Genomic DNA, 23692 nt, shown 5'->3' with positions numbered 1-23692 from the left:
ACTGGCAACATTTTAGGGACATCCTGTATTAACAGCTGATTCACACTGTTACTCCAAACTGTTACACTGGGAGAAAGCTGCGGAGTTTTTCCTTGTTGCCTTTTTGATTTTGGAATAAAAAGCTTCACTGGGAGAAAGAGAGCTTCAGACAAAGGTTACAGGTTCATGCTTCACAACAGGGCAAGCAATTCCAACTTAGCTAAATCAGTCTCCACCCAACACTACAGCTTCTCCATCTGCAGTGTGGTTTCACATGTGCATCACTGGATTAAGACAGTGACTACAGAGTAGACAGCCCATTCAAGGCTTCTGATGAAAGGCTCCTGTGGCAGTGTCACACTACTCAAAAAGACCTATTTGTACTGGAAGCTGGAGCTAGAACAATCCTAATAAGTCATTCCTTCAGCTATTTGTCAATCAACAGATGGGTACATTGACGAAGGCTCCAATGTCTGCTAGTGAAATGTGCTTTCTTTCCGCACAGTCAATCTGAACATCATAATTCTAGTTCATATCAGACCACGTGTAACATCACTTATAATTAACAAACCTGAAAAGCAGCAAATAATTCTAATTATGAGAGACAATTGAACAAATGATGTCAGGTTTTATGACAAGGCAGCTACGCCAGAGGCAATGCATCAAACAGCTACGTGACATTAAACTTTCTTCTGAAGAAACATTCACCTGCTCTCTATTAATTTACTTATTTGATATTTAAGGACTGACAGCGCTGAAAAATGTGTCATTCCATTAGACAGATAGCTGTCCTGCCTCTGGGGGAAATGCCGTTACTGCAATGGAAAGAGATTTAAGCTCAATGTGCTGTCAGCCCAGGTCTGCCCTGAGCAGCTGTTCAAAAACCCCATGCAACCATTCCTCAGGAAACCACAGACTCAACGGCATGGCCAGAAGTTTCCAAAAAAAAAAAAAAAGAAAAGTGTTATCTCATCCCTCAAGAGAACGTGGGTAAACAGAGAGAAGAACGAACAAGGAGGGGAAACAGAGGGAATAGTTAAGAGTCGAGGGCAGCTTCTGCTGAACCTCTCTTGTGGGAGGCAATTTGAGGCGGGAGGCCATAAGGAGAAAGATTTTGCTTTGCAAGGTAAATTAGGACAATTCACTCATCATTATTGCAAATATGTACTTTGAAGGTAGTCCAGCATATTTTGTTCAATATCTAATATACACAGAGAAAAATAAATTATTTGTAGTCCTATTTGCTCCCAAGAATATCCTTTCCTTGCAGTTATGCAAAAACAAAGAAAAACTGGCATTTTGCCTGACTTATTTTTTTCATTTTTTCTCAACTTTTCTCCCTGCTTTTCCCAGCGGCTCTTCCTGAGAGACACTCAGTCTTAGATGGCTTCAGCTACATACTTTCTCTTCAGTCCTGGTCCCCTCAGTAAGTTTTAGGGTCTTTTCATAAGATGTTGCCACACAATTTAGTTCCCAGAGTCATCTAAACAGTAGCAGCAGTCCTTCGGATGGATTAATTTCACCCTCCACCAACAGCAATTTCAACACCCACAATGCAAGATGAAAGCTAAGCAGCAGAAAAACAAATGCTCGGGGGAGCTTGATTACAGGGGAGTCCAGCTACTAATGCAGTAAGCAGAGCCTCCTGCCATTTCATTTGTTGATATATTCAGCAATGGCATATCTTCTCCCCATCCACAGAGGGTACTGCTACTCCCTGCTGAATGGGAAGTATGCGAGATAAGAGAACCTGATTTGGGTTGCAGATTGTATGTTATTTCCTAATCCTTTTAGACAAACTGACCACGTTGATGCTTTTCTGATGCCTGGATTTGTTTCCTGGCACATACCTATTCCCTAACTTAGAGGTGTGAAGAAAGCTGGGTTTGATATCTTGAAAGCAGCATGCCAGTACTTCTCAGCCCCTCCTCGACCCCTCTATCTCAAAAGCAGGAGCGTTGCTGGTTGAGTGCCATCTCGACCAGCTGGCCCTCTCAGCACTCTCTACAACTGTCTAATATCTTTGTGTGACCTTCACACCGCTAACCAAGCACAGAGAAGACCAGGCAAACAACTCAAGAACACTAAAAATATCCCAAATTTATATTAGTCACAGCCTGGCTTTTCCAGCTCAAAGGCATTTGTGCATCAAGTAGGCTCAAACTCTTTCATTTGGGTTGTTTTAAAATGGCAGTGAAGAAATACAGATCTCTACCACTGGGTTTTGTCCCATGACCAAATCAGAGTGTTAGGAGGTGGCTCACTGATCCCAATCAGCAGTGGCATAATTCAGCAGTCAACAGCTTCCTTGTGCCTGTGCACCACCACATCAAAGCTCTGCCACAGTGGGTCATCCTCCCGTGACTGAGTGAAACCAGGCTTCCTCTCACCAGTTTGTCAGAAGACTCAGCTGAAGAAAGTACTTGCTCAGTCTTTACCTTGGAAAGATACTCCCCGCAGACACTGAAACCAAGCCATACAACCTTGATACTGAGCTAGGGAATACCAGGAGCTACTGGGAACAGTCCACAAATGGATTCAGCTACTTAATTCCCATCTGGTTAAAATAAACATTAAGGATGAATGGGGGCTAAAAGGAAATAAAAGAAAATAAGTTATAAGTTCCCAGGCCAGAGAGGGTTTCAGGGATTAAAGGGTAAGCAAAACATCTTAAGACAGGGAGAAACTGACAAATGGATATGAAACACAGCATGAAGACTCACTTCTCCACTAATGTGAATGCTCGCCTGCAAATGAAACCCTTTCACCGCTCACAGAAAAGCTGGTTATAATAGAAAAAGCATCTGTATTTTCCCCTCAGTTTTAAAGCAGCCACTCACAGAAATGCCTGTGCATTTCCCCAGCACACCAAACTTCAGTGATCTTCTAACAACCTGCAACAAAGCCTCCCAGCCAGCTGGTGACCCCCAGGCAGGCAGTTTGGAGGAACAGGAGCATGTGGGTGCACAGGGGATGAAAACACCCTTTTTCCCTGGCTTCCCCAGCAGCTGGTACCCTGGAAGAGCTGTGGCTGCAAGGGCTGAGGGCAGCTGCTGTAGGACATAAATAGGCAACAGCTGTTTGGCCATATGCTCGACAGGCTCCAAAGGGTTAAACTGTCACCATCAGAAACTCCTGCACATGGAGCTGCCTGGCCCCAAGGCAATACCCTGGCCTCTGCCTGCAGTATCACTGCTTCTAGCCTTTGGGTTGTGGGCAGGGGGATGAGAAGGAAATAGGCTGCGTCAGTCTCAAGGATCAGAAAAGTTTATGAAGATCTTGCTTTGAAGACAAAGGCAAGGAAGACCTCAGAGGGAAGTGAAAACCCATCAGAAAATGTACTGAAGTACTGAGGGTGTGCTAATAGTCATCGATCCATCCCATTTGTCATGTGAAGGCACTAATGCAATACTGTGTGTGTCAGTGCTATTCCAAACCAACAAATTTAAGCATGTGTCGGTGCACAGTGACAGTCCTCTTCAAATACAAGAGACTTTCTCCTCCTATCACTGCACAGCTGGAAGCAGCTCCAAACCCTGGAGGACCTCACTACTCCAGTGCAGCTGCCAGTTCCACACTGAAGTTGGGGGTTTTGCTTGGCACCCTCCTCTTTTCAGGGGGCTGGTCATGACCTTCTTCCACCTACCACCACCATCCACAACACTCCAGTTTCTGTGGAAACGATCTCCCGACTGGGGCACACAAAGGCAGCAGCTCTTTGTGGAAACAAACTCCTCAAGAGCAACCACAAACAGCAGCTTCACAACAAAATATAAAACACAGCTTCAGCCTGGCCTTCCTGTCAGCCATGAGCACAAGAAAAGGAGAATTTTGGGAGAATCCTCTCAGACTGGGGTGAGACAGACTGACCCACTGGGTACACAAATATAGCAGTGTACGGAGTGTTACAGGGGCAGAACCAAGCCTAAAGTGGTTTTAAAATTGTAAACTTTAATCCTTCTGACCCTGTTGCAAGGAGAGCTTATTTGCTGCTGTTTGTTGTCGTAACTGACACAGCCCTTCCCCAGCTTCGCCTTTCCCATGGGGCTGGGACAGGGCAGACAGAGCTGCTGCCACAGCACCCACATCTAACCATGGTCACTTACTGTCCCAAATAGTTTGCATTCTGCATCCAATGCCAGGAACGCATTCCTCTCATCGCACGGCAGTCATGCAAGATTTAATGAAGACACACACCACACCTGAAAAAAGTGACTGAAAGAAAGGCATGAATTATTTAAGTTACCAGCATCTCTCTTTTCCCCATCAAGCACAATCACATGAATGGCCTCCTCTGATACATACCCTTATCAGATAACCAGGTACTGGCTTTCTGGAGCAGAGACCAGGAGTGAACTCTACTGTTCCCCAAATCAGATCTGATACAAACAAAAATAATGCAGCCTCCCAGACATCACAAAGCAATCAACACAACCAGCTGCCTCCCAGAGCAGTGAGGAGCAAGAAGTATGGACACAACAAACTACTGTACATTAACAAGAGATGCTATTTCTGGTAGAAGCCTGGGCCCCTCGTTTCCTTTGACCAGCAATGATAATAGTATTTGGCAACAGAGTCAGAGCTAGAACAAAACCAAGATCAAAATGTTTATACAGAGTATTTACAGTACATATTAGAACCTCTGCAGATATTGATTTCACCAAGCCAGTACCATCCCCAGACCACAGACGAGTCCCAGGGAAGCAGAGCTTGCACGGTAAACAGGCATCACACTGTAGGTTTACACTCAAGTAAAGTAACTCCATCTCACCACTCCCTTACATGCCACGTTCAGTTGCAGTGAAAATCATAAGGATAAAACACTGTGTAAAGACCCACCCTGAATTACCAGGAGCAAAGTCAGTTTTCCCCATATCACTCCACCTTAAGGTGGGCTGTGGCACATGGGCCAAAGCTTCAGGTTTTGGTTTGGTTTTTTTTTTTTTGAAAAAAAAAGTGAGGGTGAATAGTACTGCAGTGTTCCTGTAAAAAGAGGCCACAAGAAAATAGCAAGTGCAATGGGTAAGACTTGGCTACAATTTTTCCATTTACTCCAATGATGTCACTTCCGTGACAAGATCCCATTTATCTCATTGGCCTGGATTTGGAACATCATGTCATACAACAAGCCATAATCAAACTGTAGAAGATCACAGAAGCCAAAATGGTGATTCCCCAGGAAGAAGGTAAGCAAGCTCATACTTTTCAGGTACTGTAAGGGAGATTCTAAAGTCATTGGTGCAGAGAAACACATCCATTTGCTAAATCTGGTCAAGCCAATCTACATCATTCATAAGTGTGGCTACACGGAACTGTCAGTCCCCAAATTACTGTCTGGATGCAATAAATAAATACATACAATCACATGCTGTAGCATAAGGTGGCGTTCTCATGCAGCAAGCTCAGTGAAAAACAAGGACAGTATTGTAGAAACCACCAAATTACATAAATACTCACTCCCATGTAACTCATATTTCACGCTACTTGCTGTGTTAGCACACCAAACAGAACACACAGCTCTGCAATAAACACCGGTGCTATTTATTCTGGTGCTTTCTCTATTTTGGGTGTAAACACATCCATAAGAACCTGATCACATGAAAACTATCTAGCTTTATACACCTTTTTCCCTGTCCCACTGAAGTTACAGGTATCCAGTGCAAATTATTTTGCCAAAACTGGATTTTCAATAAACCCATGGCACCAAATCTGTTATCTCCCATCAGACACTCCACAGGTATTTGTTTCACCAAAGCCATATACTTAATCAAGTGCAACTCCTTTTTAATATCTTTGGAAGTTAATTACAGGTAGTGGAATTCACTGCTCTAAATGCACGGACCAAGCACACTCACCACCCCTTACAGAGCAGACAGCTACCTTCAGGAATTGTTAGGCAACATGAGAAAGAACACCAGGATACATTAAATCATACAAATCAAGTCCTGCTAGTCTATAGTAAGCAAGCAAAATAGTTAGACAGCAAAGCTTTACTCCTGCTAAAATATTGTAAGTTTATACTCTTTACAGTTTCACTGTTCATTGTGTTGCTGTATTTAAAGGCACTGGGAACCATTTCACCAGCTAACAGCCTCCCAGAAGGTTACAAGTCAGAGTGCAGACAGCTGGTATCAGCCGTCTGGCAATTGCACACACCTGCACTTTGGGGGAACCCAAAGTTGCGCTTCTTGGAGATAGGCAAGGATTTTCCCTGGACACTTCATAAAGTGATCAGTCTCAGAAGTCAAGGACAATACGCTTTCATGGAAGCCATACAGCCTATTTTAATCTTATTTTAAGTAGAAGCCAGCAGTATTTCCTTACAGTTGGTCGACATCAACAGGATGCAGCTTTATGCTAGCAAGCGCAGGTTACCTCTATCCGAGGGATATCTTCCAGAACACACTTCATGCCATTAAAGCACTCACATTTAGATTAATGTATTCTGTGTGTCCCATTGTTAAGCTATTTCTCCATAGCTTCCTTCCCAGGAGTCCATTTTCCTCTTGAAAATAGTTACAAGAAAATAAAAATGCCCCCTCAGAACCAAAGGGATATTCAGTGATTAATCCCTAAAAAGGAGAACAATTTGAAAACGCCGTTTTCCAAACCATCAGTTTCTGAAATTTTATTTTTTTTTAACTGCCCGGTTAGTTAATTTGTGAAAGGAAAAGAACAAAGTCTTTTTTTGTAAACTACTACTGGAACAGGTACAAACTGTATTAATGGTTATCAAGTGTACCTTTTTATGGTAGTGAAAAACCAGTTCCAAATTCCAGAATTAGTGCTGTTATTAGACACTTGTTTGGCTTGAGAATTGAATGAGAAAATGTAAGCTTGCAAGTGGCTTTCTATTTGAGGCTTGGGTGAATAATTATGTATTCAGATGCTGCTTGATTTAATATGTACTCAACTCCCATTCTGCTTCTGCAGGAAAGGGACTCAGCAAAACTTTCTTCCAAAGCCTTTCGACCACAAACCAGAATTTTATGAAGCAGTATTTTAAATGGAAAATTAAATCTCACAATTGGAGCAACATAAACTAATCTGCTCCTTGGCAGAGGAAGTCAAAATGTTTCTGCTAGCAACACGTGAGAATGGCTAATGATAGAAAAGCTGAACTATGCCCTAGTCCTGTCCCCCCCCCCCCCGCTTAATACTAACACTGCCACTGTGCTACTTCAGCATTATTTTAATTCTGAGAAAATGCATATAAAGAGCAGCAACTGAAAATCAGGTACCTCAAAATCCAAAGTTTCCCTTTATTCTACTGAAATATTAAGGATTTCTGATCCAACAGATTGAGGGGGAGGTGGGGAACAGCCAAAAAGTCGTATGTGAACTTGAAAATCAACTTGAGTTTACATCAAACTAGAAGGACTGTACATTCCTTTTATACACCTGGGAAGCCTCCAAAGTAATCCTCAAAATTTTGTTTGTTTGTCTACAGTTTGACAACAAACACTGTCTGGCCTGCATGATCAATGTGAACCTTGGCCTCCCATGCAAGCTCTGGTTTTCAAATGTGTCAGAGACTCCAGAAACCCATTTTCGGTCGCTCAACAAGTATCCAAAGCTAAAAGCAGACACCTATTATAGCTACATGGGTGTGCAAATATAGCAAATACACTTTTTTTTTTTGCAGAGACTTGTCTCTGGAAAAAAAAAGTAACCTAAACATGTCTGTTGCTGATTACTTCACTGCAAATATGAAGTTTAATACACTACTGTAATTAAATGAGTAAGGCAGAATAAACAAACCATTTAATTATTAAAAAAAAACCCTATTACCACTAAATTCGCCTATCTGTTTAACCCTTACTTCTTCCACCCCCACATGAGGTTATATGAAACTTCTGAATCTCTTTCTGTCTCTCCTTTTAAGATGTTCATAGTTTTGAACATTTACTTTGGGTGGACGTAGGGAACGAGAAGTCAAAACAATTTGTGTAGTCTTAATTATAGGGTAACAGATTTACATTTTGCTTCCACAAAGACTAAATTACAGCATTTCCCCCAAGACTAAAGATACCAGTCAGTGTCCGTGCTTCTTTATGGACTGTCATTTATCTCTAAAAATGGCACCAGCAAACAAGGGTGCGGCACCAAGGCATGCTCTCAAAGGGTGACTTATTAAGGCCACATCTCACGTGCAGCACACCACATCCACTGGCAGCAGCTGGTGCTTAATCCAAGAAGAGACAGGTTTACTCTTGAATTTTAAACCTTTACTCCTACTTACTAATTTTTTAAAAACACATGCGAACCAACTGAGCCAGACTTGCTTTTAAAGTCACATGAACTTCAATGAATTTGAAGTTATGAATTTGCTGTGATCTCACTCGTTTTCAGTGCAGATTGGACTGCATGATGTAAAACATCCCAAACAGTTTAATCACTGCGTATTCCCATGTTTCCTCTTTTCTAATTAAAAAAAGTAGTAGAGTAAAACATTCCAACCCAACTAGAATTTTTTTCTTCTTTTGGGCACCCAGGAGCAAGGTCATGCTCAAAGCAAGTCAATGCTGATACAGTGCATTTGCTGCCACCTTGATTTCTTCCACCTTTCATCAGAAGGTTCAGTTGAACCTTTTTTCCTATTCTGTTCAAACACTAGAAGCCCTGAAGTCCTCCTCCCTGCCTCACCCTACCCCCTCAGACACAGTAAAGACCACAGCAACATTTGCTTGAATCCGAGACGCTCATGTCATCTCTTGGCACCCATTCCCAGGTCAGCTGTGCGATGCTGCTTCCTCTTAGAAGAATGAGGAAACGTTGCCAATCTCTTTTCCTCCTCTCATTTTTAGCCACTATTTCACAATTAAGCACAACCCTCATGACACGTAAAAATAAAAATGTACCACCATCAATTTTCTCTTCCTCCCACCTGCTGTGTGTTTGATATGTTTACTTAAACATTTAAATTATGAGGTTTTCCTGTGCCTGAAGTATTGATATTTGGGGTATTACTGGTATTTTTACAAGATGCAGGTATACTCAAAAGTAATTAGCAGTTAAACACAGACTCATCTTTTACCAGGTATTAAGAAACACTGAGCAGCGCTGTTTAAATAGATAACATCCTGCTACCAAGAAAATATGATTAAAAATGTATGCTAGTGAAAAGGATCTAATATGTTATTACAAAAAGAAAACAATGGAAACAATAAGCTCTGCAAAATGCCCTTTTTTTAAATAGAGACTGTGTTGAATATAATGCAGATTATCTGGGAGAATATGCAAATATCAGAAAAGAAAGACAAGATAGAAATTTTAATTGTGACAGAGAAGATTTAGCACAAAGTTAAAAAATAAATTCTTTGTTAATTGAGAGAAAAGTGCTTGAACAGCTCTGGCATCAGATACCAGTTCAAGGCTATTTGGACACTCCGGGATTCTCCTTTTTGTCTTAACTTGATCTGTGTTGGAGACCACACAAACATTCTTCTGCTAGAAGCATTTGTTTTTTAAAGTTATTATTAGCCATGAAGATCTAAAGCTGATCTGTTCTCAGCTACATTCATAGCCCAGATGTGGATATTGTGAAGACTCTGCATGAAGAATCAAAGCCAAGATTCCAGAGTCCCGTACAAGAGGACCCACAGGAGATGAAAAGAAGGCTGTCTTCAGCATTTCCATCCTACAAGCTATTTAGGGGACTATGACTTCATACTTGTTTGCTCTCAAGTGGCACAGATGTGCTCTATCAATTCACAGAGTTGGAAGACTATGTGTAGAACAAGAGTAAAGGAAAAAAAAAGGTCTCTCTTGCATCCAAAGTTTCAGCAGTGCAAACATGGGACTGATAGGATTTGCTGCATTATCATTGGGGCAGAATATTTTTTTACATAAATACATTATATTTTGTCTGACCATCATGTCTGAAGAGATTCTGAAGCCAACAACAACAAAAATCTATAGCTGGAAAAACAGTTATTTTGTCCATGTTCTCAGCTCAGCTAAACTGCAGGAGCAAATGCTGTCTAAATTAGCAGCAAGCCTTTCTTTTGACATGTATGCTAACTGCAAGATATTAATTTTGTTGAGGGTTTTTGGTTTTACTTATAAATCAAGTACTGTCACTTTTAAACAATGCGTCCTGTATTCAGAAGTGAGAGATATAAAAATTTAAACAGAACCCAAGCAAGTTCTCTAAGACTGAAGATTCCAGGAGATTCAGAAAATTTACTTGCTATGCCATAGCACAACTTCCAAGTATGCCAAAGAGGGTGCAGTAAAATTCCTTTCTATGTTAAGTTTGCAGTACTTCCTGGCAGTAATATTTATGGGAAAATACTTTACAAAGCAACCAATAAAGGAAAAATCATAGGAAGGGGAAATTTACCTACTACATTTCCACCTCCCTTGCACATATGAAAGTTACATTTGCCACCAACTGGAAAACATAAAACATGCAAGCACAAAAATAAAACTGTGTGATGAACTCAAGAAGTTGCATTGGAATACCCCTGAACACCAGGATGCTGCCCCAGAAGCCATCCTGATTCACTCTAGTCTTCTACAGAGTATCACACAGCATCACCTAGTCACAAACGGAACTGCCAAAATTTAAGGGATACATTCTCAATGCACTGCCTGAATTTGAGTCAGGAGTACAAATTAGCAAGGGAGGTTCCTTAATTACAAAGCGCTAAATTTAGGATTGCAACTTATTATTCATCTCAAAGGGTCACAGTCTACTCCCTCAGCTACAAAAAATCCACCTTACACTGTAATACACACAGCATTAAAGTATGTAATTTACAGCACATAACATTTAGGTGTGGTTTGTTTTTTTTTAAAAAAGCCTCCACAAATGTGAATGCTCCCCCCATTTCTTTTTCCTCCCCCACTTCCATTCAAATGAGGTTAGTTAAGAAAAACCCTATTCTTAGGAAATAAGAGCTAAGTATCCAATCCACTCTTGCAACGAACAAGTAGCCTCAGTCAGTGTCTGTGCCATAAACCTGCTCTGGAGGTTTATAAACAGGCCCCTATGCTTTTTCATTTGAATGAAACATGTCTGAACTATTAGAGATGCCCGTACCAGTATCACCTACTCGAAAACTGCAAGACCTGTGTTTGCATTAACTTCAATGAAATAAAACACTGTTGCTTTCAAAAAAGAATTTAAGATTCACAGATTTAAAAAAAAAAAATCATGTTCCTGGACTAAATCCCTAAATTTTCAGTTACTTCTGTGATGTAAATGTCTCAGGAATTAGAAGAGCTAGGGGTTCGCAAGCTGTTAATCTGATGGTACTATGAACAAAATCTCCCCTGACAATATTGTTCCAAGGCAAACCCAGCCACTACACAGTGCTGAGCATGCAGGTGTTGTCTCAAAGGTCTTGTAATCAGAAAGTTCATTCAAAACACTGTTAACTATTAACCTCCAGTTTACTGACCTGCAATTGCATTATCACTCAGCTTTCATGCTCCTCATCCAGCTCCAAACACAGTTTACCTTCATCTTGTTTTTGGAACACTTAGCAACTGGCAAGATCAGTGCCTTGACAAAGCTCAAAGCACAGCAGACGCATGGATCTAGCACTAACTCTTCCTGCAGAGTATCCCATTTAAAATAAAGCACTGAACTTCAATCCTGAGACAAACCTCTGTAGATCTGTGCAATTCCATCTTCAGCCGACGAGCAGGTGAGAAAAGCTCCTCTAACCACTAGGATAACCACTATTTACTGCCGATGAAGTCCTGTGTGCCTGAAGAAGCAAATACTGCAGAAGAAGGATATTCTGAAAGCGATCATACTACCTACTTGGCTCTGCAAACCTTGCTCATGGAGAAAGACAATGGCCCAGCTGGGTAACGGGTATGCTGGGATCCTCCACGTTTTACATACCGTCTTGGTCCACAATTTTTTCCTGCCTATCACAGCAATTAATCCAGCAGATCTATTAAGGCACCACACCAGTAATTTCCATCAGCTAACTTGCAGGAGCTATATGTCCTTTCAATGAAGCCTTAGAATAGCTCATTTCCAGTCCCTTTACAGCAGGTGATGACAGGTGATACCACCTGTGGTTTTGTGACCCGTTGTGAGTGTACAATAGAAGACACCTGAAGGTCACAGCCTGTTGTACAGACTAACTGTACAGGTCACAAGAATTGGACGCAGACTAGAGATCTAGCAGTTGGAAGTTGTTACTGCTTTAACACCAAAAATACAGTGCTTACCACTGAAAGACAGGCTCTAAAATGAATAACTATCTGGGACTACTAAACGTGCAGCACAGGAAAGGAGCCTTAAGATATTATTTCAAATGTCATGTAATAAAAATATTCCCTGGCAGCTGCGCAGAGCACTAGCAAATCTGCAAGGTCTATGGCTGTCTTCTCCAGATATAGTGGACACATCCAATTGAAGTAGTCTGGAGCACAAATCAAAATTGCATGTTGCAAGCTGCTGGACATCTGTTGCCAAATGATCTGTTAATTCTTATGAGTCTTCTTAAACAGAAAATACCTCACCCTCTATAAAAAGAAAAATCATCTAGCAGTAGTTGATATAATTAAATTTAACTCAGTAAAAAATTGCCCAAACTTTAAGACTACCCCATAAATATGTAAATTTCACCATTATGAAAAGACTAGTCAATCAACTCCATGAACAGATACTGAGATATTAACCTGTTTATAGTGTTAAGTGCCCATCGCTTTTGTCCAGATAATTGAAATTTCAATTTACACACACACCAAGTAGTATCTTTTTTTTTTTTTGCAAGCTGAATAGAGACTAGCATCTTGTTTCTCTCCAATTAAAAAAGAAATTGCTGAATATAGTCAGCACATTTTCTCTCTAGATGAGAGTGACAAATACAGTCAGTAATACATTGTACTGTATTTCTGGTCTTAGAGCTGCTTAAAGCCTCTACTTCCAAAGGCAAGCATCTCTAAAGTAGACAGCAGTGAACATACCTTGCCCTATGCAAATGTCTCCAACTTTAAAAGAACACTACTTCCCTCTGTGCCTAGCTCCTTCTTGTACTGCAAATAAAGAGAAGAGAGGAAAGATGGCATGTTCAGATTTCCCCCCATTATTTCAGAAGGCTGTTTGGGAAAATTGCTGCTCAGGCTCTGCATTTCGGAGTAGCCCGAATTACCCCAGCCACCAGAAAAGGGTTTCTCTTCAGCCAAAGACTGTGCTGCAACCACGCACTCTTCAAAGCTCCTTCTGCTGATCCTCATGACCATTCCTGGAAACTATTATTTGTGCAATCCAAAACAAAGCTCCAAGTACATCACTCTCATCAGAACAACACATGCCTAACAGTGTTATAAACCACTCTGCACACAGTACGAGGGAATCCATGCAGCTCCAAGGCACTCTGTAAACAGACATGCTGCATACCCAAGAGAAAAATTTAACAGCATACGAGAACTAGGAATTTAAAAGGCACTGACTTAATTATGGCAACCACCACACTTTTTTTCCCCTCTTTTTTTTAAATGCTTCAGGTTACTTACCCTAATAATTTACCTTTAAAATGTCAGAACACAGGCACAAAAATGGGTACTAACCACATGAATAGGCAAAGCAATATGCTGCTACTTTTCTTCTCTTTGTAGCATTTTTATGCAAATAACACCTGCAACTTTTCTTCTGTTTCTCCACATCTTCTAGACAGCAGAGGACAAACATGCTTAAAGCAACACAGGGAAAAGTACCTGAAAGGTTGAGCACACTGGCAGGGCACCACCTACATTCATCCCTTAAGCAGGATGCAATTTCAACTCTTACACTTTCACAGACTTCTGGCTAAACAGCAAGGTGGCAGAAACTGAAGGAAAGCTATATTCAGTTATTCACTGTTATTTTATATTCTTGCTCTCATTTCTAGGCAAGTGGACTGCGAAGGAAAAAAAATATCACAAAGTATCAACACAGATGGCAGTCTGGCACCCCCCAGCTAACCTCACACCTGCAACTTCCACGACGCCTCCTGCAGCTGCGCTTTTTGTCTCCTCTCATCCCAGCCCAGACAAAAGCTGCAAAATACGCAAGTGTTAAGTGACCCACTACCACCATCTATTTCTTTAATGAAATAAGTCTGTAGGAAATCAAGATGCAAGCCTCCACTGCTGGCTCTCTCCCACTGACACAGCTCTGCTTGTACCATAGGAAGAGGTAGTCTTCAGCAAGTTTGGTCAAGATCGTGTGCTGTGGGGTTAGGAAGGGGTGGTTTATTTTTAAATCTCAGTCTAACAAGGAGGGGGATGTGTGTGAAAAGCAAGCAATTGGCAAATTCTGAAGAGATCCTGACAGCCACCAATACCAGCGTGAACCACAGGAGCTCTGTGCTAAACTGGACGTCATGAGCCCTGAAAGGACAAAGCCAGATCTCTTTATTGCACATTTTATTTAGACTCTTGCAACTGACCACAGCGAAATGGGAGTTACCAGCTCTCTCCACAACACGTCACAGCCAGGAATAAGTAACATTTCATCCCAGGCCACAGCTTGGCAGTTTTTCCCATGATTACCATGACACTTGCCTGTTACAGAAGGCGGTACATATTCCTGCCTGCTCTGAGATGTGGCAAGATGATCCCTCCCCTGCCTATAAATTTTAGGCAAAATCCACAGATGACAGACACCACCAAATCCAATGTCTGTATTTCCTTCAAGACTCAAGTCAAGGAAGGCAATCCAAGCAAGACTTCTTGTAGGTACTAGTTTGGTTAAAGATTTTTTACATAGATTTTTGTATAAAGAAGATGCAGCCAAAGCATTTTCCAGTGCATCTACGACTCCCACAGACACTGCCTCTTCCCACACCTCTCTCTGCTGGAGGGTTGCATCCAGCACAAGGCTTGCAGTAGACTAAGTCCTGACCAGTCCTCCAGAGATAATCAGGTTAGATGATCTAATGGTCCTTCTGGCCCTTAAAAAGAAAATTAGCTGTGAATCACTTCAATGCTTTGAAACCCTGTTGCAGTTTTGCAGACTGAGTCCAGCCACTGCAAAATGAAGCTCAAATCAAAGCCAGGTTTTACTCTTCTGGTCATCAGCACATGGCTGCAGCCATTTCAAACCAAGGTGAAGCAGATGACCAGGGAAGAGAGGTGAAGCCAGACTGGCTGCTCTCTGTCTGTAGAACACAGAGGCATTCAGTTGGCTAAGAAACAAAAAAGTAGACACAAGGGGACACAAGGAGCCTGAGAGGCTTCCTGGCCTGATGCTTTACATATGTAAATCATATGACTGCTGTAAATGGCAGTCCCGGGTCTGCCACTGTTCATTCACTCATCCCTACTTATCAAACAACAGTTCTCTCATCAACTGTGCAGAACTTGCCATCTCTGCCTCTTGGACAGGTAACTGGAGTGAATAACTTATCCTCTAATCACATTTCACCCTAAGACTTGAAAAAAATCTGAATTATGTACTAGATGGCTAGTAATAAGGATAACCCAAGAGGCTTTTTATTTAAGCTTAGAAACTACTTTTTCTTCACTATCTACCTGTCCATTTGTCCACACTAAGGTGGCTCACCAATATTTAAATCATACAAGGCCATTGCTGTTTAGCACGCCCACAGAAACCTTCCCAGATTTAATTAACTGGTAAGTTATATTGAGAACATATCCATCCAACCTAGGGATGCTGTTCCTCACGTTCCTGCCAAAGCAACTCTACTCCTACTCTTCCTCCAGCATAACCACGGTTAAAAATAGCCTTATAAAAATATTAAAATGGTTTTCATCATAGCTTAAACTAGTGAGATGGCTTTGACAACTCTTCCCACAGAGCAATCTCCCTGTAGACCTTTTTTAAATATCCTGAAAGAGAGTTAGAGCTTTACCTACCAAATTGAAATCTAAAACAAGTTAACAGAAACCAACAAAGGAGGTAATTTATTACAAGCAAAGTCTTCCTTGCTGCATGGAAAGGTCTTTGTCCAAATATACTGCACTTAACTTAATATTGTGTAATTAAAACTTGAACTAATATGGCCAGGGAAGTGGAGCTTTAAAAACAAGGCTTTCAGGATTGTCTAGTTTGACACCTTCTCAACATGGCAGAAACGAGTTTGGCTGCATTAATCCCTCCTATACAACCACTGAGAAAGGTCTGTATACATTATCAGAAAAGCATTTGAGGTTTTTAGGGATCAAGGAAGACTAACAAGACTGTAGCTAAGCCTAACCCCATTCAAACAATCAAGAATACTACATCTTGTTCATTTCTTCTTATTACCGGTCCTCTTGCAAAACCAGGCTATTAAAGTTACGTATTTCTGAGTCATCCAAACTTAATGCAAATATGCCGGAATGCTGCAGGAAACACGTAGTGTCGTAGAAAGTAAGGAAAAAGCACGGAAACCCACAGAAGTTGAAAACAAAAAACCACAGATACACCTCCTTCCAATAAAAACAAGCGTTGCCCTCTGCAAAGCAGAGCTAATGAACCAGACAGGGAAATCTAAGACAGACCCACTAAACGCCAGAAAAACAACAGTTACCCCAGACTTCTTATTTAAAAAAAAAAAAGGGGGGTTGGGGGGTGGAGGGTAAAAATGTAGTTGCACCCAAGATCCTGTGAACAGGTATCCACTGGTTCAACCCCAGAAATGTTTTGGGGTAGATCTGGGCACGCAGAGCAGCATATCTAGGATCCTAAGTAACACTACTGAAGAAATTAGGTGGCAGGAATTCCAGACCCTACATTTTTAATGTAGTCACTTTGCAGGAGTTACATGGCATCTCACATTAGATTGCCAAAACAAGTAATTAAGTAACATGCACAAACTTTGCAGATGTTAAGACCAGAAGAAATTCTTATTGCTATAAATAGGTCATAGAAGACAGACGTGCCTGGCAATGTTTGACATCCAAATCTTGTGGTCAAACTACTACTTCACACCTCCATCCCAGGGGATGCTTAAACCTCTACAATCCAGGAGTATTCTTGGAAGTTTTTATTTTATTCTTCCTTTAACTAGAACTAAATATCCCTTTAACTAGAAATCACTGCAATTATGTAAATTGCCGTTATCACAGTGCTTGCTTTAAAAAACACAAAACTCCAAGTTATACTTGGAAATTATAAATTCTGTGCATCTACGTACTGAAACTACTGTTTGGGGCAAAATACGTCATTACAAGAAAGAGCTAAAGGAAGAGATTCATATTTGCCTCGTGTCCTTTCAACCTTTTCTCTTTGTAACTGTTGGAAGCAGTGAATCAAAGGTAAAATGAACTGACTTGCCCCAGTTTGTTTCCATGCAACTTAAGGCTGCATCATTAATGTTTAATGTTTACTCCCATTGGTCACGAGAAGCTTTTTACATGCTGAATGTGTTTCATCTAATAGACCTTTTCCCTTAAAGAAAGAGAGAGAAGAAACCTATGCATACATCCTTCAGCTTCTCGGAAGACCTAGAAGACACAAATTTTGAGTTCAACTTCCTTTTTTTTTTGACAAAAATCACACATGAAAATAACTTGGAGCCAAACTGGGACTAACTTGAAGTAAACAGAAGTTAAGCATTAACGCAAAAACATACTTCGCTTTATCCATGACAACCATGACCTCAAAAAACTAAGATCTAGAGTGGCTGAAATCCTGACCATTTTCAACAGATGAGGCAACAGTCAAAACAGCACGTTAGAGACAGGGAGCTTTGGAAATGATACTGAATAGTTGTACTTTTTAACCTGACCATGCTTTAGCTTTCATTAGCCAACATCTTCGCAGAGCACAGGACAGACTTCTTGCCACTCTGGTTCAAAAATCCCTTGGCAATATTCATGATGGGCAGATGGGTAGCTGTATGCACTTTTGAAGGCATTAGCTTTTTTCCTGTGAGAAAACCCATTAACTCTAACACAGAGCCTTAACAAGAAGGCTTTATTCTAACAAGTAAATTTGTTTTAAGATACATCTAAACTTTAAGATCAATTACACTGTGCATAAAGTCACCCTATACTAACATCTCAACCACCTTCTTCACCATCTCTATAGACACACACCAAAAGTTCAGCACTTCCACCTAGCTGGGAACATACACCAAGCTTTTTCTCCCACTATTAAGTTTGGAAGCCATGTTAAATTAGTAAGGTTGCCAACAAAGAAAAATATATTGTGAAGAACAAAGTGTCTCTCAAAACAGGCAGACGCTTCAGAGAGAATGGCTAAAACCCTCGTTAAAATGCAGCTTGAGAAACATGGAGTTCGTAGCTCCTACTAAGGCCAGACTCAAGCTTACAATGAAAGATTAAAATCTGTTAGCTTAAAACAATTATCCATCCTGAACACGCATAGTGCATTTGAACCACACAGTCTGGAAAGGACTTTGCATCACGGTACATGCTCAGTGACAGCACTCATTTCCCCAGCAGCAAGCTGAATTTCAGCTTAATAGCTCAAACATTCCCTAGACTATTCATAACCAAGGCTCCTGCCTCTACAGTAGCTACAGAAGAGCTACACATGAACTCTTTACCTTTGAACCAAAGTGACTAACACTCACACTGAGCTGCTATTCTCCATGCAAGATAACCTAGATTTAAAATGAATACACATTCACAACAGCATCAAAAGGAGATGTGCTCTATTGGCCTCCAGTGATTTCGCAAACTAGCAGCAAATGAACAAGCATTAAAACCGGGGATAATCCATCACAATATGTACTTTAAGTATTTAGTAAATGTACTCTGGATATAATTTATTTATAAACAACTCCATGTTCCAGACTTACATCACTATATTGTGTAAATATAACAAATTCTTATTCTAAGTCCTCATTTCGGCAGCATATCTACGATCTCTGTCTCTGCTTAGTACCTGCTTACAAGTAAGGGGGATTTTTTTTTTTTAACTTCTAGAGAAGTATGCAGTACAGAAGATATTTCTCAGCAACATCGGTCATTATATTCTTGAATATAGCTTCCAATCCTGCTTCTCGAACTGTTAATCCGGTCATATCTCAGTGTCAAATGATCTCAGGTTATTTGAATGCATCATTCCTCTCTTGAAGCAACTGGCTTAATCTAGTAATAGTTTGGGGGCTGTTTTTAATCACTGTAATACCTTTTACTATGGACATGCATACGTAAATAGTGAATATAAAGCATGACCTGTCTGAACAGATATTTTTTAAAAATAACAAGTCTCACTTCTTCATGAATACGTGGCTGATATTCCCTAAATATTCCCAGCAGAACACATGCAGCTCCTCTTTGTCTTCCTCTCTATATTCTCATTCCTCAGCTCCCTCCAGCATCCCAAAATACCAAACAAATAAGAGGCTGCTCTTGGGGTGGCCAAGTCAAGGCTCCCCTTGAGCTGGCTGAGCAAATGGCACTCCTCACTTAACCAGGTGCATGTGCACAAACGTGTGCATGCTACAGGTACATAAGACATATGACTTCACCTTCTCCTCAAAGATGTTTTGCTTTTGGGGGAGAGGGCTTAGGAGAGAAGCAGGGGAAGCACATGCTCATACACACCTTTTCTAGCACAGACAAAAACTGACCTTCAGTCATACACAAAGACAACTTCACACTTCAGATTGTTTCATCAATGCCATAAGCTTACTTTACAGTTCAAGATTGTCCTTGACACAATTCTGGGGAACTACTGGGGGGGAAAAACCCCCAAACTATTCCTGCCTGCCTAGGTCCAATTCCTGTACTTACAGGACTTCTCTGAACAGAGATCACTGTTCTGCATTCCTTCCCCACCTCCATCACATGATGCAAGCTTTACTTTGAAAGTGACCCTAAACAGAAGATTTAGGTTTCATTTTCCTGTAGCTGACCCCACTATGCCTTGCTAGACTACTTGCAAACTGTGCAAACCAGGTTTTCCATATTGCCTGGCACCCTGAAAGCCTACAATCTGCAAGCCAAGCTTCAACCCTCTGCACCCCCTTCACTGCTTAACCCTGCAAAACACATTTAGTTGGTGTGCCCAGGCCTAAATGAAGGCAGAAGCTGGTCCTGCAGATGAAACTGAAATAACAGTGCTATTTATCAAGGTCAGCAGAGCAAACACCAGCCCTGCTTCAAAACAGAAGAGTGGCAACAGCAGTGGCTGTTCTCTTGGAAGAAAACGGACCCAGCTCCTAGGCTTATTGTTTCACTCAAGGGTGGGCTGAAGTGACTTCAGTACAAACGCTGATGGGTGTATCCTTCAGTGTTTCCATTCAGCAGCTCTCCCTCGGGGTGGGGGGTGAGGGGAAAGACACACACCCCTCCTCACCTCCAGCTCTATTTTGCAAAGTGCCTATTTTTAGACCTGAATGTACATGCCAAGGTGCATGGCACTACTACTGTAGCAATAGCAGCCACAACGTCCGACTTCTTGTTTGTTATCAATCAAATACTCTACAGGATCGCATCGAACTGCGAAATATGCTCAAACACAGCTCCGAAGCAAAGTCCCAGCCAGCTCCTTGATAGTAGTTACTATAGAAACCAGTCCCTCGGCACAGGCACTCACAGCAGGAAATCATGCAGATTTCAGTTTTACATAGTAATAAATGCTGCAGGAGAGGAGAATTTCACAACAATTGCAGGGGTCGATTGTACAAACCCAGACCTCTTCTACCCCATGGCACCACCACGCTGCAGCTTGAACATGGTCTCCTCCCCTCCTACACACACAATTGCCACCACTATTAGTTTTGAAGTGGTTTCTGCAAAGCCTGTTTTGGGATGGCTGCTGTAAAGGCTGCAGCATTTTTCAATGGCTTCATTAGATTAGACAACATACTCGTTTTTACATGCAAGAGGCCCAGGTGAAAACAACAATAAAGGCAAAAACTGCAAAGCAGTAGAAAGATTTAAGCATATAACTAAGTAAACAGAGTCCAAATGTTTCACAGGAAATACAGTCAGGTCACAACCCAGAGCTCCTTTGGAAACAGCCCATCCTTCTTTCCTTCTCCACCCTATCCAAAAAAGCAACCCGAATGGAGGGCAGGTCACAGATTAATTTGTAGGAAAAACCACCGTAGAAAGCACAGAGACAAGAGGAGGGCTCTGAGCCCTGAAGTGAAACAGTAAGGTAATTATATTATTTTAACTTTTCAGAAGTAGTTCTACAGGTTGGACTTCATCAGGCATGGGAGTGGAAGAGGAAGACACAGCACAATGCACTTCTTGTCCTAGGTAGATGCTGATTTTCTAGTGAAATTCAAGAACCAGCAGAGACTCTTCCCCACCTCTCTAAATGAGCTGATAAGCCTTACAGTGCAGGTTTTGCTACCTTAACCAGGGAAGAAAAGAGCAGAGAATTGCTTCACTGAAGAAAACCAACACATAGAGGAGGAGGGAAGGGGTGAACAGCTTGCACAGCAACAGGGACAAACATTCGTGCTGGCAACACCCGACAAATCATCAAGCAAACAGAAGGACAAGAAAATTAAGGAAGCTGGTCTATTTTTAAGCAACACCTAATTATTACCATGAACGTGCACTGCTTCCCTGGAAGCAGCAGGTATGCAAACATGAGATGAATCGTATCACGAAGTAAATCACCTGGCAGCAGGAACGCTAGTTTGCATGGACACACACAGAGCAAACATACACGATCTACTGTCCTGACATCTCTGAAAGCACGTGGAAGAGCATCCTTCTGCGAGGCAGACTGCATTATGGAGAGCAAAAAAAAAAACCTGTTAGACAATGCAAATGTCACTGGTGCTTTTGTTAATGATTAGACAGAGCTCCATCATTCTGGATACTCCACACAACATTAGTCTGCTGGCACTTGAAATTTCACTTTTTGTATACCTCTTATGACATTAGAAACAAACATAATTTCTATCCAGCCAAGGTAGGAACAGAAATAGGGAGTTGGAGAAGACATCCCAAGTTGAATCACACATTTTTATGCCACAGCCTTCGCACAAATTGCCTTGCTGATACAAAGAAATGCCGCAAGTTGTTCAAGGGACCCAAGGACTGGGGTGCAATGAGGTCGAGGTAACTGCCTGGACTCTGGTCAGGTCCACGCTCACCTCCTTGTAGGTCTGGTCAGTTTGTATGAAGCCAGTTGACTGCACCAACCTGGTCCTTCACCAGTATATTAAATCTTCTTGGAAGCTGCCTCTGAGGTGACCAATAAGAGGACAACCGCTGAGCCTACATTTCGAGACAGCTGTAAGGCACAAGGGACAAGGCAGCAGAAGCACAGCAACTGCTCTGCTGGCTCCACAGTACGTTCTGGGCAAGGTCCACAAGGCATGAAGCACTACCCTACTTTACAGTAAACCTAGCTTAGTGTGAAGTAATTTTTTAATTCTCCCACACCACACACTGTCTCATGGCAAATAAATAAAATACTAAAAATACAGTGGAAATAGATTTTTCAGCTACCTTTACTATCCAACTGGTGACATTAAAAAACAAAAAGCTGCAACAACTCTCTTGTTGTGGTTACTACAGAATTGTTGCTATGTGCCAACTAGCAATTTATCACATCAAAAGGCTGACGGAATTAGCTTGAAAGGGGATCTCCCACCACAGGAACATGTGCTACACTGGGAAAACCAACCACCAACCAAAACATCAGCCTCCATTTTCAAATCCACATTCCATTATCAAAAGGATGCTTTTGCATCTTTGCTTCTAACCTAATAAATTATCTGAAGGAAATTCTCAGAGCAATTTATGATTTATCCTCAAACATCCAGTTTGGGAAATATTAAGACATCAAAAGTTTGGTTCTATTGCTAAGACTGAGAAAACTCTTTAGAGCTACAAAACCAGTATTCAGTTACTGAAGAGTAGGTGCTCTGCATGAAGACGCCCAGAGATACAAAGTCAACATGGAGTTGGGAACAACAATCAATCCCATCCTTCCCAAGTCTGCAGAAAAACCAGGACCTGATATTCTATCCTACTAAAAGCAACACAGCTGGGTAAGGAATGGGAGCAGAAGAGCTACAACTAAGATTGAGTATATGAAAAATTACCTCTGTGCTGTTCCCCCTCCCCACATCCCAAAAGATTCTGATTCAGATGATAGCAAGCAGATTTACATTCAGTCATGGAAAAAAAAAAGCCAGCCATTCCTGTCTTGACACACCTGCCCACTCCTTGGGTGAAGTATTAAAGCAGCTTATTTGCTTCTTCCCCCCTCATGCTCTTATTTTTCTCCTTCACAGAAGTTAGTCTTGCATTCAAATTTCCTGATTCTGTTAGCATACGCAGTCACCCGGCAGCTTTACCCCTTTCCTAACAACACTTCAGCCTCTTAGCAAAGCACCTTAAGCTCAAAAAACCTAATGAGTTGCAGGGCAATTGCAAACTCTACTTAGGCATCACGCTGCGCACCGTACGAAGGGGTAGCTGACCATAAGTTATTACAGTGATTATTTTCCTCTATTGCCCCGGAAATTTCTCCTTAGGTAGGAGCATCAAAGCAGCACAAATGTTGCCAATGTCAAAAAAAGGCCTAAATAAATAAATACAATTTCTTTATGCTGCAATGCATGCGCTCACCCAAAGAAAAGGCAATGGTAATGTTTCACCTGCAGAGCAGCCCTTTTAACCCCCTAAATATAAAATTTAGTCATTAATAACCACTTTTCTTATGTTTGAGCATATAACATGTTCAATACTATTTTAACTGCCCCAGCCAAATGGACTCCCATCAGCATCAGAGTTCTCAGGGTGCCACACTTGTTGAAAGACATGGACTGACATTTGCTACTTGTCTAGACAAATACATGAATTATGG

At 41.4% G+C, this 23692-nt stretch overlaps 1 protein-coding gene across 11 annotated transcripts in view; it reads right to left on the bottom strand.

Annotated features, from left to right (window-relative positions):
- MTSS1 (MTSS I-BAR domain containing 1) overlaps window positions 1-23692 on the bottom strand; it is a 129365-nt gene that overhangs the window by 80413 nt on the left and 25260 nt on the right. The window contains exon 1 of one of the 11 annotated variants that reach the window (XM_064442115.1): window positions 4086-4119. The exons of the other annotated variants lie outside the window; for them this stretch is intronic. Coding sequence (XP_064298185.1) covers window positions 4086-4104 — 19 coding nt within the window. The 5' untranslated portion in view covers window positions 4105-4119. Of the gene's footprint in view, window positions 1-4085; window positions 4120-23692 lie in introns of those variants that run through there. 11 annotated transcript variants of the gene reach the window in all.

This window comes from Phalacrocorax carbo, chromosome 2 (assembly GCF_963921805.1).
Source record: "Phalacrocorax carbo chromosome 2, bPhaCar2.1, whole genome shotgun sequence".
Classification (NCBI taxonomy): Eukaryota; Metazoa; Chordata; class Aves; order Suliformes; family Phalacrocoracidae; genus Phalacrocorax; species Phalacrocorax carbo.
The sequence above is the reverse complement of the archived record's forward strand: the minus strand, read 5'-3'. Positions and strand labels throughout refer to the sequence as shown.